The sequence below is a fragment of the Frieseomelitta varia genome, unplaced genomic scaffold (assembly GCF_011392965.1).
Source record: "Frieseomelitta varia isolate USP_RPSP 00005682 unplaced genomic scaffold, Fvar_1.2 scaffold_404, whole genome shotgun sequence".
Taxonomy (NCBI): domain Eukaryota; kingdom Metazoa; phylum Arthropoda; class Insecta; order Hymenoptera; family Apidae; genus Frieseomelitta; species Frieseomelitta varia.
Window position 1 is genome coordinate 238,427 of NW_025110151.1, and position 13,893 is coordinate 252,319.

General features: G+C 29.6%; 1 protein-coding gene across 1 annotated transcript in view; it reads left to right on the plus strand.

The window, feature by feature from the left end:
* LOC122531520 overlaps window positions 1-13,893 on the plus strand; it is a 96,794-nt gene that overhangs the window by 65,908 nt on the left and 16,993 nt on the right. The window contains exons 2-3 of the mRNA XM_043659518.1: window positions 1,016-1,142; window positions 2,778-2,948. Of these exons, the coding sequence (XP_043515453.1) occupies window positions 1,031-1,142; window positions 2,778-2,948 (283 nt within the window). The 5' untranslated portion in view covers window positions 1,016-1,030. The remainder of the gene's footprint in view (window positions 1-1,015; window positions 1,143-2,777; window positions 2,949-13,893) is intronic.

Sequence of the window (13,893 nt, forward strand, 5' to 3'; positions counted from 1 at the left end):
TTAATTATATTGAAATTATATATTTAAAATTAATTATATTGAAATTATATATTTAAAATTAATTATATTAAAATTATATATTTAAAATTAATTATGTTAAAATTATATATTTAAAATTAATTATATTAAAATTATATTAAAATTATATATTTAAAATTAATTATATTAAAATTATATGTTTAAAATTAATTATATTAAAATTATATATTTAAAATTAATTATATTGAAATTATATATTTAAAATTAATTATATTGAAATTATATATTTAAAATTAATTATATTGAAATTATATATTTAAAATTAATTATATTAAAATTATATATATCGTTCAAACGAAATGCGGTAGAGAGTATTGAAAATCATAGATCCGTTTTTGTAGACTTTAGAAAATAGTATTTACAATGGAACAACACAAATAACTATGAAATAAAATTAAAATAGAAAATTTATAAGTAAATTTGTTAAATTCTCGAGAGTCTGGAGAAAAAACCGAGGATAGTTTTGAATTATAGTCAGTATTTTAAAAATTAAAATTATCCAAATTATTTCGTTTTGAACATACAAATGAAACTGTTTTTATTAATTTTAAAATTTCTCTCTTATAGTGAAGAACAAAAATGTGACTTATATATAAACTACTTGTTTAGTAATAAAAAAACAAAAATGTGATACATACCTATTTATTATAGAAACATTTGGATATACATATAATTTATAATGTTCGTATGTATCACATTAGATCTGACAACGTACATAAAATTATATACAACTCATCTGATACATAATCATATTCAAATATTATGTCCTCCCTCTGTAGTCCTCAGTTATTGATAATAACTATGCAAACTCATTATCAGACATACAAAAGTATATTTTTAAAAAGAGTCATGGGAAAAACCAGGTTTGATTTATTCGTGACCGAACAGGGAACAGGCGTTCCTTTGTCGTATTTTCTCGCGAACGTTCAACTCGAAAGGAAAAAGGGTTAACGTAATTTGCTCCACTTTGTTTCAGAATGCAGTGGAGAAGATGCGTCTTCTAGTCCTCGTCCTCGCGGGCTGCTTGAACGTTCTCAAGATCGTCCGTTCTCAAGAGCTTTCGGTCATCAGGCACTCCGATGGAGATATTTTCACATTGGAAGGTAAGACGCGCATTAAGTGCAATTACAAATCCTTTTTATAGAACAATCTTTGTTCAGCAATCTTTGTCGAGCACTCCGGTGACGTTTCGAGACGAAACTTCTATTCTTTTTTTCGCGGAAGAGCGGAACCGTAAATTGCGCAACCGTGAGGTTGCAGGGTTGAAGTCGTATTTACGGGATTCGATATTAAAAACAACGGTGCGCGAACACGTTTCACGCGGGTCCGACAAACACAAACGGAAGGTCCGGAGGAAAAAAGCTCGTAACAGATTAGCCATGAAATTACAATGTAACGATTTGACAGCTGTATTTCACCTGACCAGATTATATGTCGTGCTCCGTCCGTACGGATGAAATTCTTCGCTCTTGGAAGTTTATCTACGAACGTTTGCTGCTATGAGTACATTTTTATTACGATATATTATATTTATTATTTATTATTATTACTATATATTATTTATTATTCTAAACTATCATAAATATATGATTATTTATATTTATTATTTATTATATTATATTTACTATTTTTTATTATTATTACTATATATTATTTATTATAAACTATCATTTATATTTATTATTTATTATATTTATTATATTTATTATTATAACTATTATATTTATATTTATTATTTATTATATTATATTTATTATATTTATTATTACATGTTTTTCTTCCTATTTTTTTTTTCGAAAAAATTCCTCAAAAGAAATTTTTACGATGACAAAATAATATTAATAATGATATAAACTAAATATTTGCATAGTATCCAATATATTCCTAATGTTGCTAGACTGTTTCTTCTTAGATTAATATTTCTTCTGGCAAGTTTACATAATTTGATTTCGATGCGTTTATTAATTTGTAATGGAATGTACTTTTTTAACTTATAATGTAAGGAACAAAATATAATTTGCGACAGTTACAGTTTTCTGTATTAGATTGGTGTAAAATGTTCTTTCATTTTCAAATTTGACTTTTACGCACACATTAAATATCCCATTGTCAATTATAATTAATTATTAGTGTAAAAAAGGAGAAATTTTTTTATATTATATGTACATCACGTATATTTAAGGAAAATCATGAAATTTGAATACTTGACATTAATTAATAAGTAAAATGTCCATGTGATTTTATTATAACTACTTAAATTTTTATAAGTATAGTTAGAAATATAAATTTATGTAATATTTATCTAAGTACAATACAATATCACGTGTTATAAAGATTAAAAGTAATTTTCATTCCATTTAAGCAATCTTTCAATTCATACGTTATTTCTAAAAAATTTATAAACAAGTAATTTTAAAAGAGTGTACGAATGAATTCTAACAGTTTTCCATTCTAAAATCATCAATTCTTACAAATCTGGAGTATCGAAAAGAGACAGTCGTTGAAAAAGTAGATTAGAAAAAACTACGCGCAATTAAAGTTCGATTACATGAAACTTTATACGCGCTTTATCAATCTAATAGCCAATTGCAATCTGAATTAATTATTAATCTACGCGCTCTTTTTCCTTTTCAACCGTTCTTCGCCTAATTAATTAAAAACCACGAACAACCATGACAACAAACGAGCGTCTATATTCGCGGATTAAAAATTAAAATCGACGAACACGATTGTTCAAGGTTCCTGTGCAGAGGCTTGCACGGTGCTCAGCAGCGGAACAGCCAGCCCTTATACACGGAGTCCTTCGACCGCAGGACTCGTTCCTCCCAACAACACGTGCACCTGTCAGTGCAACCACGGCCTCCCCATCTTCCGGGAGGATCTTCACATCTGCGTGAGTGATATTCACGGTAAGCCGTTTTAATCCTCGCGCCGTATGGTTATTTTTTTTTTAATGAGCGCAATCAACGCGCACGAGTGAGTCGATCGAGTTCCACGGGAGATCCTCCAACTGGATATTCGCCATTTCTTTTTTCTTTTTTTCTTTTTCGACGATGCGCGATCATTACGACGAGTGCAGAACATTGTCGATTTCTCGCTGGTACGATTATCCGACAAAAATCGAGTGCACGCAACGGTACCGCACACGTGTAAGTCACGTCTCGTGATGTCCCATTTTCTCGATGGTCACTCGAGCTGCGTTTCAATCGATCGATGACGAATCCCGCGACATTTATCCCCTCCAGAAGGCTGGAGATCCGTTTCTCCACGATTCCGAGAAAGTGAACGCTGAAAGCATCGTTTTTTCTTATCAAAAATATATACCACGTGTAAATTGCAACTGTCAAATGGAAGAGTGGACTGCTGGCCGTGTCTTTCCGAATTCTCAGTTTCCGTTACCTGTCATCTTCTCTTACTATAATTGCCTCCTAGTAGTTTATCACATATATACTCTTATATATAGACACTTTTTTTATTCTTCGTAGCTGCTTGGAAGAAGGATATGAAATCATTCAAAAATTGAAATTGATTTTATTCCAGTTTGAAACATATCAGAGAGGATATTTTACTAATAGTTCATTGTATATCTCTATGTGTCGTCTTCTTTTTACCTGCGTATCCACTGTGGAGTTCTTTCTCTGAAATATAAATAAGTTTACTTTCTACAAATTCTACAAATTCTCTCCAAAATATCTCAGTATGGTCTGTCATGAGAAATTCCATGTTTAATAGTGGGTAGCACAATATTGTCATTTAATTTTGTAGTATTAGACGTATCGAATAAACATTTGGTATTTATTCAAGAAATTTGAATAACTAACTTTATCCATATTATTAACATAATTTATTAACTAATTTGTCCATACTATTAACATACATTATATATACTATGTGTGTATATTCTATAGACTATTCATTATTAAAACAGTAAGTGTGCACATACTTTTAAGCTGGAATGTAAATGCTGTCGTTTAAAAACAAGTTTGCGAGTTTTATTCATAAATAATTGTTAAGTGGAAGTTCCAATTCATTTGAGGTATAACACGACTTTCAACTTTATATTTTAATTCCTTTTTTAAATTGGTATGCCACTAGTTTCAAATTCTTATTTCCCAGAACATTGATTGCCAGCCGCTGCAACTCGATCGAAACGATTCGAAATAAAACATTCCTTTGATTTATAAATAAAAATGTATAACGTGCGATTTCTTCGATTTCAAAAAAAAAAACGGGATTATTCGCTATTGAAACGTCATGGAAATTAGCTTGTAAAACATGGTTTTGAGCGAAAGAAGTTTAAACCTTTTGCATAACAATTCATTCGTTACTTTTAATCTTCTCTTTCTACCAAGTGAAAGATATTCTCCTCCACGAAACATTTTATAAAAGAGGACTGATTGATCAAACAATTAAGTATTAAGAAGCGTAAGCTGACATTACTTCTTCGAAACCATTATTTAAATACACGTCTTTGAATTATATAAACCCTCAAGGAAAATTCCAAGAAAAAAAGATACACTTTACATAATTTACATAATTATTGACTCTTTTAAATAGAAATACCCCTTCAATGATTCACATCGTGGCAAATGAACGAGCAATACGGGCAGAAACGCGATTAAACTAACAATAAGTCAAAGATTCTTCCTTGGCGCACAGTACTATAATACTTAACCTTTACGTATGGTTAAGTATTATAATACTTAACCACAGTACCATCGACTTAACCTTTGAAGGCAAATTGCCGCTTCTACAGTGAACATTTTATAAAAGGCATTTATATAAGTAGTTGGAGAATTATTGTCCGATTTCGCGCCGCGCGAAAAATATAAAGCGCTCAAATTCGATCTTTTAACAATAATTTGTTTCATCGTCGAGACACTGTCGCTGCGTTCCCCTGTTTCGTAGCTCGTCCCGCGGGCCCTATTCCGCAGGATCGAAGCAGTTACATGCACGTACCGTTTCCAATTGAACCATGTCATCAGAAATGATTGCGCCAGCCGTTCATGCAAATCGTCCTCGGGCCACGTATTTCTGGACGATCTTGCCGCTGCGCTTCACCGAAGAATTGCTCACGTGCAGCACTAGGATCTCAGTCGTCGTTTGGTTTGGGTTAGTTATTAGTTGGGTTACTTTTTTTGGAAAAATTCGAATTTTCAAACACTTACACTGATAGGAAGCTATAGGTATATGATTTTAATTTTTTCAATTTCAAACGATTCTCCCAGCTACTTTTGATATTAGAAATCTCTCGATCTCTTAATCATCGAACATTAAAAGATATAATAATTTTATAGGCTAGAAGCTATAATAATAATTTACATCATTTCATTTTAAAATTTTGTGGTTATTTGATTAAGTTTCATTAGACACTAATTTCTAAATATATGAAATGAAGTGGAATTTTTTATCTGATTTAACACCGAAGAACCAAAGCCAACTAAATCAATTGATCAATTTGTAATTTCTAGATGGAAATTTTATAGATTTCTGTTTTTCTCTTCTTCTCGTGTATTTTCGTTTTAGAAGTTGCTATTTCCAAGTATTAATTTTGTTACTAATCTCTGTAGGGAGAATGTAAAATACAAAATTTAAAATTACGTATCTAAAAGTGTTAGTAAAACGATATGACTATGACGATTATCTGTCTAATCCAACAATACCATTCGACACTATTTAGGTTCAGAGAAACCCAACAAAATCTATAATTTTCTGAAAAAAAAAAAGAAGAAATTTCACTTGAATCGAGAAACTGTAGGACAATCTCGTCGAGACACTGATTAATGGATTGACGTGATCCAACATCGTATAATTAAGTCGACGTAATCAAAGGATAGTTGACCTGACTAATTGGGCCAATTTGCAATTTAAAATACTTTACGTGTGGTCCGTATATCAGTAGGAAATTAATAAGTCGATCCTGTCGCGCAGCAGCGGTTAGCCAATACACCTTGTATACATACATATTTCCGATTCCATGGCAATCAATTGCAATTTTATAATGCACTATACTTAAAAGCTCGTTACGCCTCGCTTTTGAATATTATCTTTATCGAATCTTGTCCACAGGGACGCGGACTACTGATTTAAATGTAAAAACGTGTATACGATTATAGATAACTGCAAATATATGTCGGCAAATGTGAACGTTAACACGATGGAGACGTAACGGTAAAGAAGAAAATATTGTACCATTAACTCCTGGCTGAAAGTTAAAAAGGTTAAAAACGTTTAAGAAGCAGATTACACCGATATTTTAAAAAAAAAAAGAAGCCCCCGTTCGAGGTGTCTATGGAGAATAATATAAAACGTATCTACAGATTCTTCGATTCTATCATAGCAGTTTCACTAGAATTTGCATTTTTTTAAGTGTCAATAGGAGAAAGATTATAACGCGAGATGTATTAATATTAATATTATTTGATGAAATCTCTATGACCTTTAATGATGTAGATAAAAGTTGCCAAAATCGCGAAAACGCAGCTCGAAATTACTATGGCACAACCGGAGACTTCGATGCGCGCACAAGATATGAAAGCGCGAGAAAAATTGCGTCACTGTTCATTCGCACCGATGGTATCGACTAAATTATTGCTATTTGCGAAGCTTGTTTCACGAAAACTTTTCGATTAATCGTAAAACTTTTCATAAAATTTTTATTAATCTCGAATGGGCAACAAATGCTTGCAAATTTGCATAATATAATATTACAGATTATGAGATTAATTTAAATCTTATAACAATAATATGAATAATATTATTAACATATATAATTAACATCAACATATTCGACATAATTTTTAAACAATCTCTATTTAGATTTAATTTCACAACTGTCTAACATTTCAAATCATAAACGTTTAATTATAAATATCAGTTAATTATAAATATTATAAATATAATTATAATTATATTATAAATATTATAAATATAATTATAATTATATTATAAATATTATAAATATAATTATAATTATATTATAAATATTATAAATATAATTATAATTATATTATAAATATTATAAATATAATTATAATTATATTATAAATATTATAAATATAATTATAATTATATTATAAATATTATAAATATAATTATAATTATATTATAAATATAATTATAATAACAGTTTAATTATAAATATTAAACTATCATTTATAAATGTTTAACATGCTTATATAAAAATTATATAAATATAAAATATAAAAAAATATAAAAGTTATATAAAAAATGATATAGATTCAAAACTATACACTTTAATAGATTTTATTTCTCAATTATTACAAGATATATTTTACTACAAAAAAACATTGAAAGACTTTGTTATAGTCATAAACTGAATACACGAAAGCACGAATGGATCTGATTACCGATCAAGGAGTCGTGATTCGTCGCTGATTGTGAATATACCTCGTCCGGTGATCGTAAGCTATGAATAATAATGGAATACCTCCACGATTGCTGGCCGCCGTTAAAATCATGCACGTTTCACGGTACATCATCAAAATTCACTTCTTCATTTCACGAAGTTCCGATGATGCAACGTATGCAATTATTCTTGCATATCACTTGTGTTGATTGACCCTAGGATGATCGCGGTCGTAAAAATTACAACCTCCAACCTCCAAAGGACTTTGGAGGTCACGATGCATCTAAGAGATACGAAATAATAATATAACTCGAAATCAGTGCTAGGTTTTGTCGCTGACAACGAAAAAGTCAAAGACAATCAAAGAATTAAGAAAAGGAAGATACGAGACTAATGTTCAAAAAAATGTAGCAGTAAAAGAATCTCGAGGATATGAAAGGAAGTGTTAGAATAATTTTAAAATCACAATCGGGAGAAGAGTCATTTCAAAAATAATAAAAAACAGGTCGTCGATGAAAAGAATTCCAAGAATAAAACAAATGGGCAAGGACACTAATTGTAAGATTAAAATACAAGTAATGAAGTCGTCTGGCTTGAAAACGAATTTCTCTTTGAAATTTCTAGAATACCTAACAATTCCATTCAGATATTAAAGAACTATTCATTTATCTGAATAGCAATGAAATTGTAATACCTTGCGACATGGTTAATAAAATTACCACAAGAAACGGATATATACTCTTTAGAACACACATATGTATGTGTAATATAGAGATATTATTATATACAGTAATTTTACTCATAAACTTTTTTCGTACAGTACGTTTACATTTGATATTCTCTAATAATTCCTGTCTGCGATATTAGATAGATATTATTCTTCGCCACGTATTTTGCTAATGCAGATCACATCTGCTAATACTCCCATTTCATGATCTTCATTTTCACAATTTTCATATATTTACAAATTCGAATATATGTCGTTTAAATAGCTTAAAATTAACTATAAATATACTATATATTATTATAATTAACTATATAATAACTATAAATAATATAATTAACTATAAATATACTATCAATAATATAATTAACTATAAATATCTAATTATTTTAGACAGCATATTTTACATACAGTGCTCGAGAAATTATTGCTCTATATAGTAATATTGAATGAAGTGCTCTTGATATATCAAAATAAATACTTACTGTAGTTGGTAGAAATACTGCTATTATAGTAGGAATATATATTTATTATATACTATATGCATATAGTTTTATGTAAGAAATGATAAACCAAATAATGGCAAAAAGAAAGCAAAAAATTTCTTCAGATACTAAACAAGTCACATTAAATTTATATTAATTTTGTATATTTTAGATACTATCTTCTTATGTAAAAGCTAAAAACTTATTATATTATAAACTTCTTATATTTCTTTTTATATTTCTTTTCTTATATAAAAGTTAAAAACTTATTACATTATAAACTTCTTATATTTCTTTTTATATTTCTCTTCTTATGTAAAAACTAAAAACTTCTTATTACATGTACTAAAAATAATCGAATAAGATTGCAAACAAATACACATGAAATATATATCATTTAATTTACAACATAACAAACAATATCCGAATATGTATATATAGATACACTGTGAAAAATCAAACAAATTTTCAAATTTTAAACACGTTGCTCGGAAGAGCATAATTATCCCACATAACCAGTAGTTCATGTCAAAAGGTCACATGAAAGTTTCAGCTTATGACCGAACCCCTCGAGTTATTATCACTCCAGTAATAATGCAACAATGTGACCCTAATATCCTCTGTCACATATTATGCAAAACTTCATTTCCAGTAGCCTGAGCTTCTTCGCAGACACGTGACAAGCAAAGTACTTACATACGACATCATGTAGAAAGTTTCCTGACCACATCATTGTTCCACGAATTAATTATCGTTCAAACTGCAAATTTCAATAGTACTTAGCTTCTATTCTATTCGAGATAAGAAGGTCAATGTATTACAATATCTATTCGTTCGTTTAATGAGAATTCAAATGCAATTCAAAGCAATATCTATCCACCCATTTGATGAGAATTTAAATACAATTCTTTGAGTAATTGTCGCATTGTTTCTGATGTCACAATCGTGACCTTAATCTCTCTAAGATCTATAAATCGTAAAATGACTGCCATTCACGCAATCTTAATATTAATTGCCTCTACGTGCATTGATACGTTTTTCAATTCTTAATTTCTATAATTTTTATTTGAATTAGTTGGAAACCTGGGTCTCATTTTAATAATAATTAGACGATTTCTTTTCTATTCGAATAATCGAAATTTCGATACTTTTTACTCGCAATTACACGATTCGTTTTACACATTCTGTTTACAGTTACACGATAAAACGTTACAATTGAAATTAATTAGATAATGATTAGTTAATAAAGATGTGGACAATAAGGAGAAATTATTTCATCGATGATTGAGCTATGATTTTCATTTTTTACATTACTACAAACCGGGGAACATTATTTACGATAACCAATCAATGATATCCTAAACGTAATATTACAGCTTCTTAATCAAAGAATTGTTAGCCACACTTGTATCGTCGTATTATTTAACATTTTCAAAGACCAGTGCAATTTCCATGGTGAATTGTCGATAATTTTCGTAGTATTCATTTGCAATAAAATAGTTCGTTTTTGGACAAGGGAAGCCATTTACGAAGATCGATATTTATTCGCTGATCTTGTCTTTTCCATCCAATTATATTCGATACAGGTTCATTGCGCTCGTAAATTACAATGGGACAAGAAACAAAGTCGAACGATGGCAGAACGATATAACGGGAGTAGCTATAAAAATCGTCGCTTTACATTTTATTTACATTATACCAAACAGAGGATTAAACTACTGTTTTGTAACCGGTATTGGATAACTTTTGCCACTAGGTAGTCAGCGAAGTAAATTAATCTCAATAAGATAAACTGTCATCGTAAGTTCGTGTTTTAATTAAATTTCAAACGATACGCGAACGATGTGTTAATTAATGAATAATTAAAATAGGCGGCGAGGACGTCTGTTAAGAATAGAATAATTTCACAATCGTCGAATCGCAGTTTAAAAGATTTCTAAAATTTTTTTTATGTTTCTTCTGTTTTATTGATTCCAATAAGGAAGAATATTGTGCCCGCTAAATATCACAATAAGTGTGTACTCTGTACATTTTATAATACATATCCGTGCAATTTCAAACGCCAAGTAGAATCGTTGGATTATAGATAATGATGATACAGGTAACAATAATTTATATTACACATTATTAAGATTTACTTAAATTTAAACTACCGTTTAATTAAATTAAACTACACGATAGTTTATTTTATCTTTTATTTTACATTCTTAGACACCAGATACTAATGAAATTAATCCTTTGCGCAGTATTTTCTTGATTCCCGGCAGCATCAAGGATCAAGATAATTCAGAATACATGGGAAATATGGTTGATTCAGCACATAAAAATAAAAAGAAAAATTCGTAATAATATATATTGTTATTATACATAAGATTCTTATTCATACTTCATCGGTATTGCACGTATATGTTAAACTACAGTAGAATAATTTTAATTTTCATAGTTTTGTGAAATATTATTTTCCAAAACAATGCTCAATGCACCTTATTTGTCAGTGTAATAGCGCATCTCGAGTAATCTAATTTCAAACGGTCTCCAGTAGCTGAATGACACCAGTTAAATTTCCTATAAATGCATAAATGTCCACGGTCGTCTTCTTTTACAATGGTAAACACCATTAATACCTGAAGTCGACCATTCAAATGTCTATCGTCTCCTCTGTTCACCGGAGCAACAGTAGTTAAATCGTCAAACTTGTCTCTGTAACAAACGAACATAGTTAGACAGTTATTTCAACATATCTTTTATGAACGATTGTTAGTTGAAATTACACGTCATAGAAGCAACCTTCTTGCCAGCAAAGAAATGCTAGAATCTAGCACGTTGCAACAAGGCTCGAATATTGATACGTACAAATTGTCTTCACTTGTCTGGACATTGTGGCAGCCGTGTACACTCTCGCGACGTTGACATCTTCCGGAATCCTCGTCGTATTTCACGTAAAAGCTTGTCGAACTTGTTTGCCTAGGTGTACAATATGCATCCAACGCGTTAAGACTAGATTTACACTACCGATCTGCTCCTGATACACTCACGCTTCGCTCTTCATTCGAACAAATATTAACCCGATATTTATATTGTATGTATTTACAAATGCTTCAATTTCAGTTCGATCATGTTCTGGCAATTATTGAACGATTGATTGGAAACGTTATTTTGCTCGAGAGCAAGATCGAACAGAATTGATAACTACCGCCAATCAATCGTCGCATCGTGTCGCGATTTTTTGACTATAGTGCGAGAATGAAGCAAATATGGCCAATTGTACTTACTTATCATTATGTAATTATAAATAAGTTATTAATTAATATTTCTTTTAACATTTGGATGGATAGCTACGCTTGTATTAAAATTTAATTTTAATATTAAAAATTAATAATTAATAATTATTTTAATAATAAAATATATTTATTAATAAATATTATGTATATTTATAAATATATTAAAGTATTAAATATTTCAACGTTAAAAATTAATAATTAATTATTATTAATTAATAAATAATATTATTAATTAATAAATAATTATTTTAGTAATAAAATATATTTATGAATATATATTATACATATTTATAAATATATTAAAGTATTAAATATTTCAACGTTAAAAATTAATAATAAATAATAAATATTTATGAATATATATTATATATATTAAAATATTAAATATTTCAACGTTAAAAATTAATAATCAATAATTATTTTAATAAATATCATAATAAAATATTTCAATATTAAAATATATTTTAATATAATTTTGCATTTAATGCCCGTCGAATTAATGAAAGCTGGTCGTTTGCATAATTTGCGGTATAAAGAATTTTTAGAACTAGGCTACTTCTGTAGGAATACTTCAGATCACTTTGAGAGCAAACATGTGACATTTCGAAAGTAATTCGACAATGACATTCAGAGATGCGATCGAACCAAGAATAAAGTGTAAGCAAACCTAAGAGCAGATCTGCAATGTGAATCGAGCATAACAGTACCTCACCGCGTGAAGATTATTTCATTAAAATGTCCTCAAGGACTGTTGCGAGTCACGTCATTAGTCATGTCTGCAGGATAGACGACGAGTCTCTCTGCGACTGCGAGGCCGTGTCATCGGCTGCGACAGAGCATTCTCATGAATTTCACGGTTTCCCTGTCATCGATTTCCCCGCGAGTTTCGCGCGGCACTGAACGAACGGTGCCAGAGTTACCAGTTTCGCGGGAAAACAGAAATACTCCGCGATATTTTACGAAACGGGAGGGGAATATTTTACCCCGACACCACGGGAATTCCACTACTCGTCGCTTGGTGATCCATTCGCTCGTTAATCAAACGAAACGCTCGCGAAACGTGGGAACGAATGGAAGATTCGGCTGAAACCATCGAACATTGAATCTCTTTCTAATCTCGATCTAGACGCTCAATTCGCTGTCGTTGGATTACAGATAACTAAGGTAATTCATGTTTCAATACTAAAATTATCAACGATTGAAGTGATGAAATGTCAGGCAACGAATGGAAAAAAAATTTATAATACAATGAAAAGTGCAAGCTTTGATTCCTATATTATCAATTCAAATCCCAAATATGCACCTTTCTATAAGAAATTCAATTTAATTTTCAATTAAAGAAATAAATTTTCTTTTACTTGCATCATATATGTATGTACTTACAAATAGAGATTTTTTTAAATAATTAAATATTATCATAATTAAATTATACAATATAACTATGTTTAATATATAAATATACTAAGTAATATATACAAATAGAGATTTTTTTAATTAATTAAATATTATTATAATTAAATTATACAATATAACTATGTTTAATATATGAATATACTAAAATAAATAAAATAAAATATATCTATTATATTATATTACTAAAATCCTAAATAATCTAAAGGTATATACTAAATATACTATATAAACATAATATACCAAAACACAATTACAATTTCAATAATTAAGTATTACATAATTTTGCTTAGTAATGAAGAGATTCTTGCACTATCTGAGCAATTCCAAAACTAAGTAATGTAAAACCTAAATATCATAGTCACGACTTCCCAATAGCCAGTCAAGTTGAGAAAAAAGAAAATTCAAGGATGCAGGAACGTTGAGTCATCGGACAGTCTAAACATTCCAAACGGCCTACCGATTTAATCGAAACGTCTGGCAGAAAGTTGCAACTTCTTCTTCATAATAGCCAGGAGGGTAATTTATGGATAGGTATCGTACGCGCCTCCATGCCGATCGTAGCTTTAAAAGGGAACGGGAGGA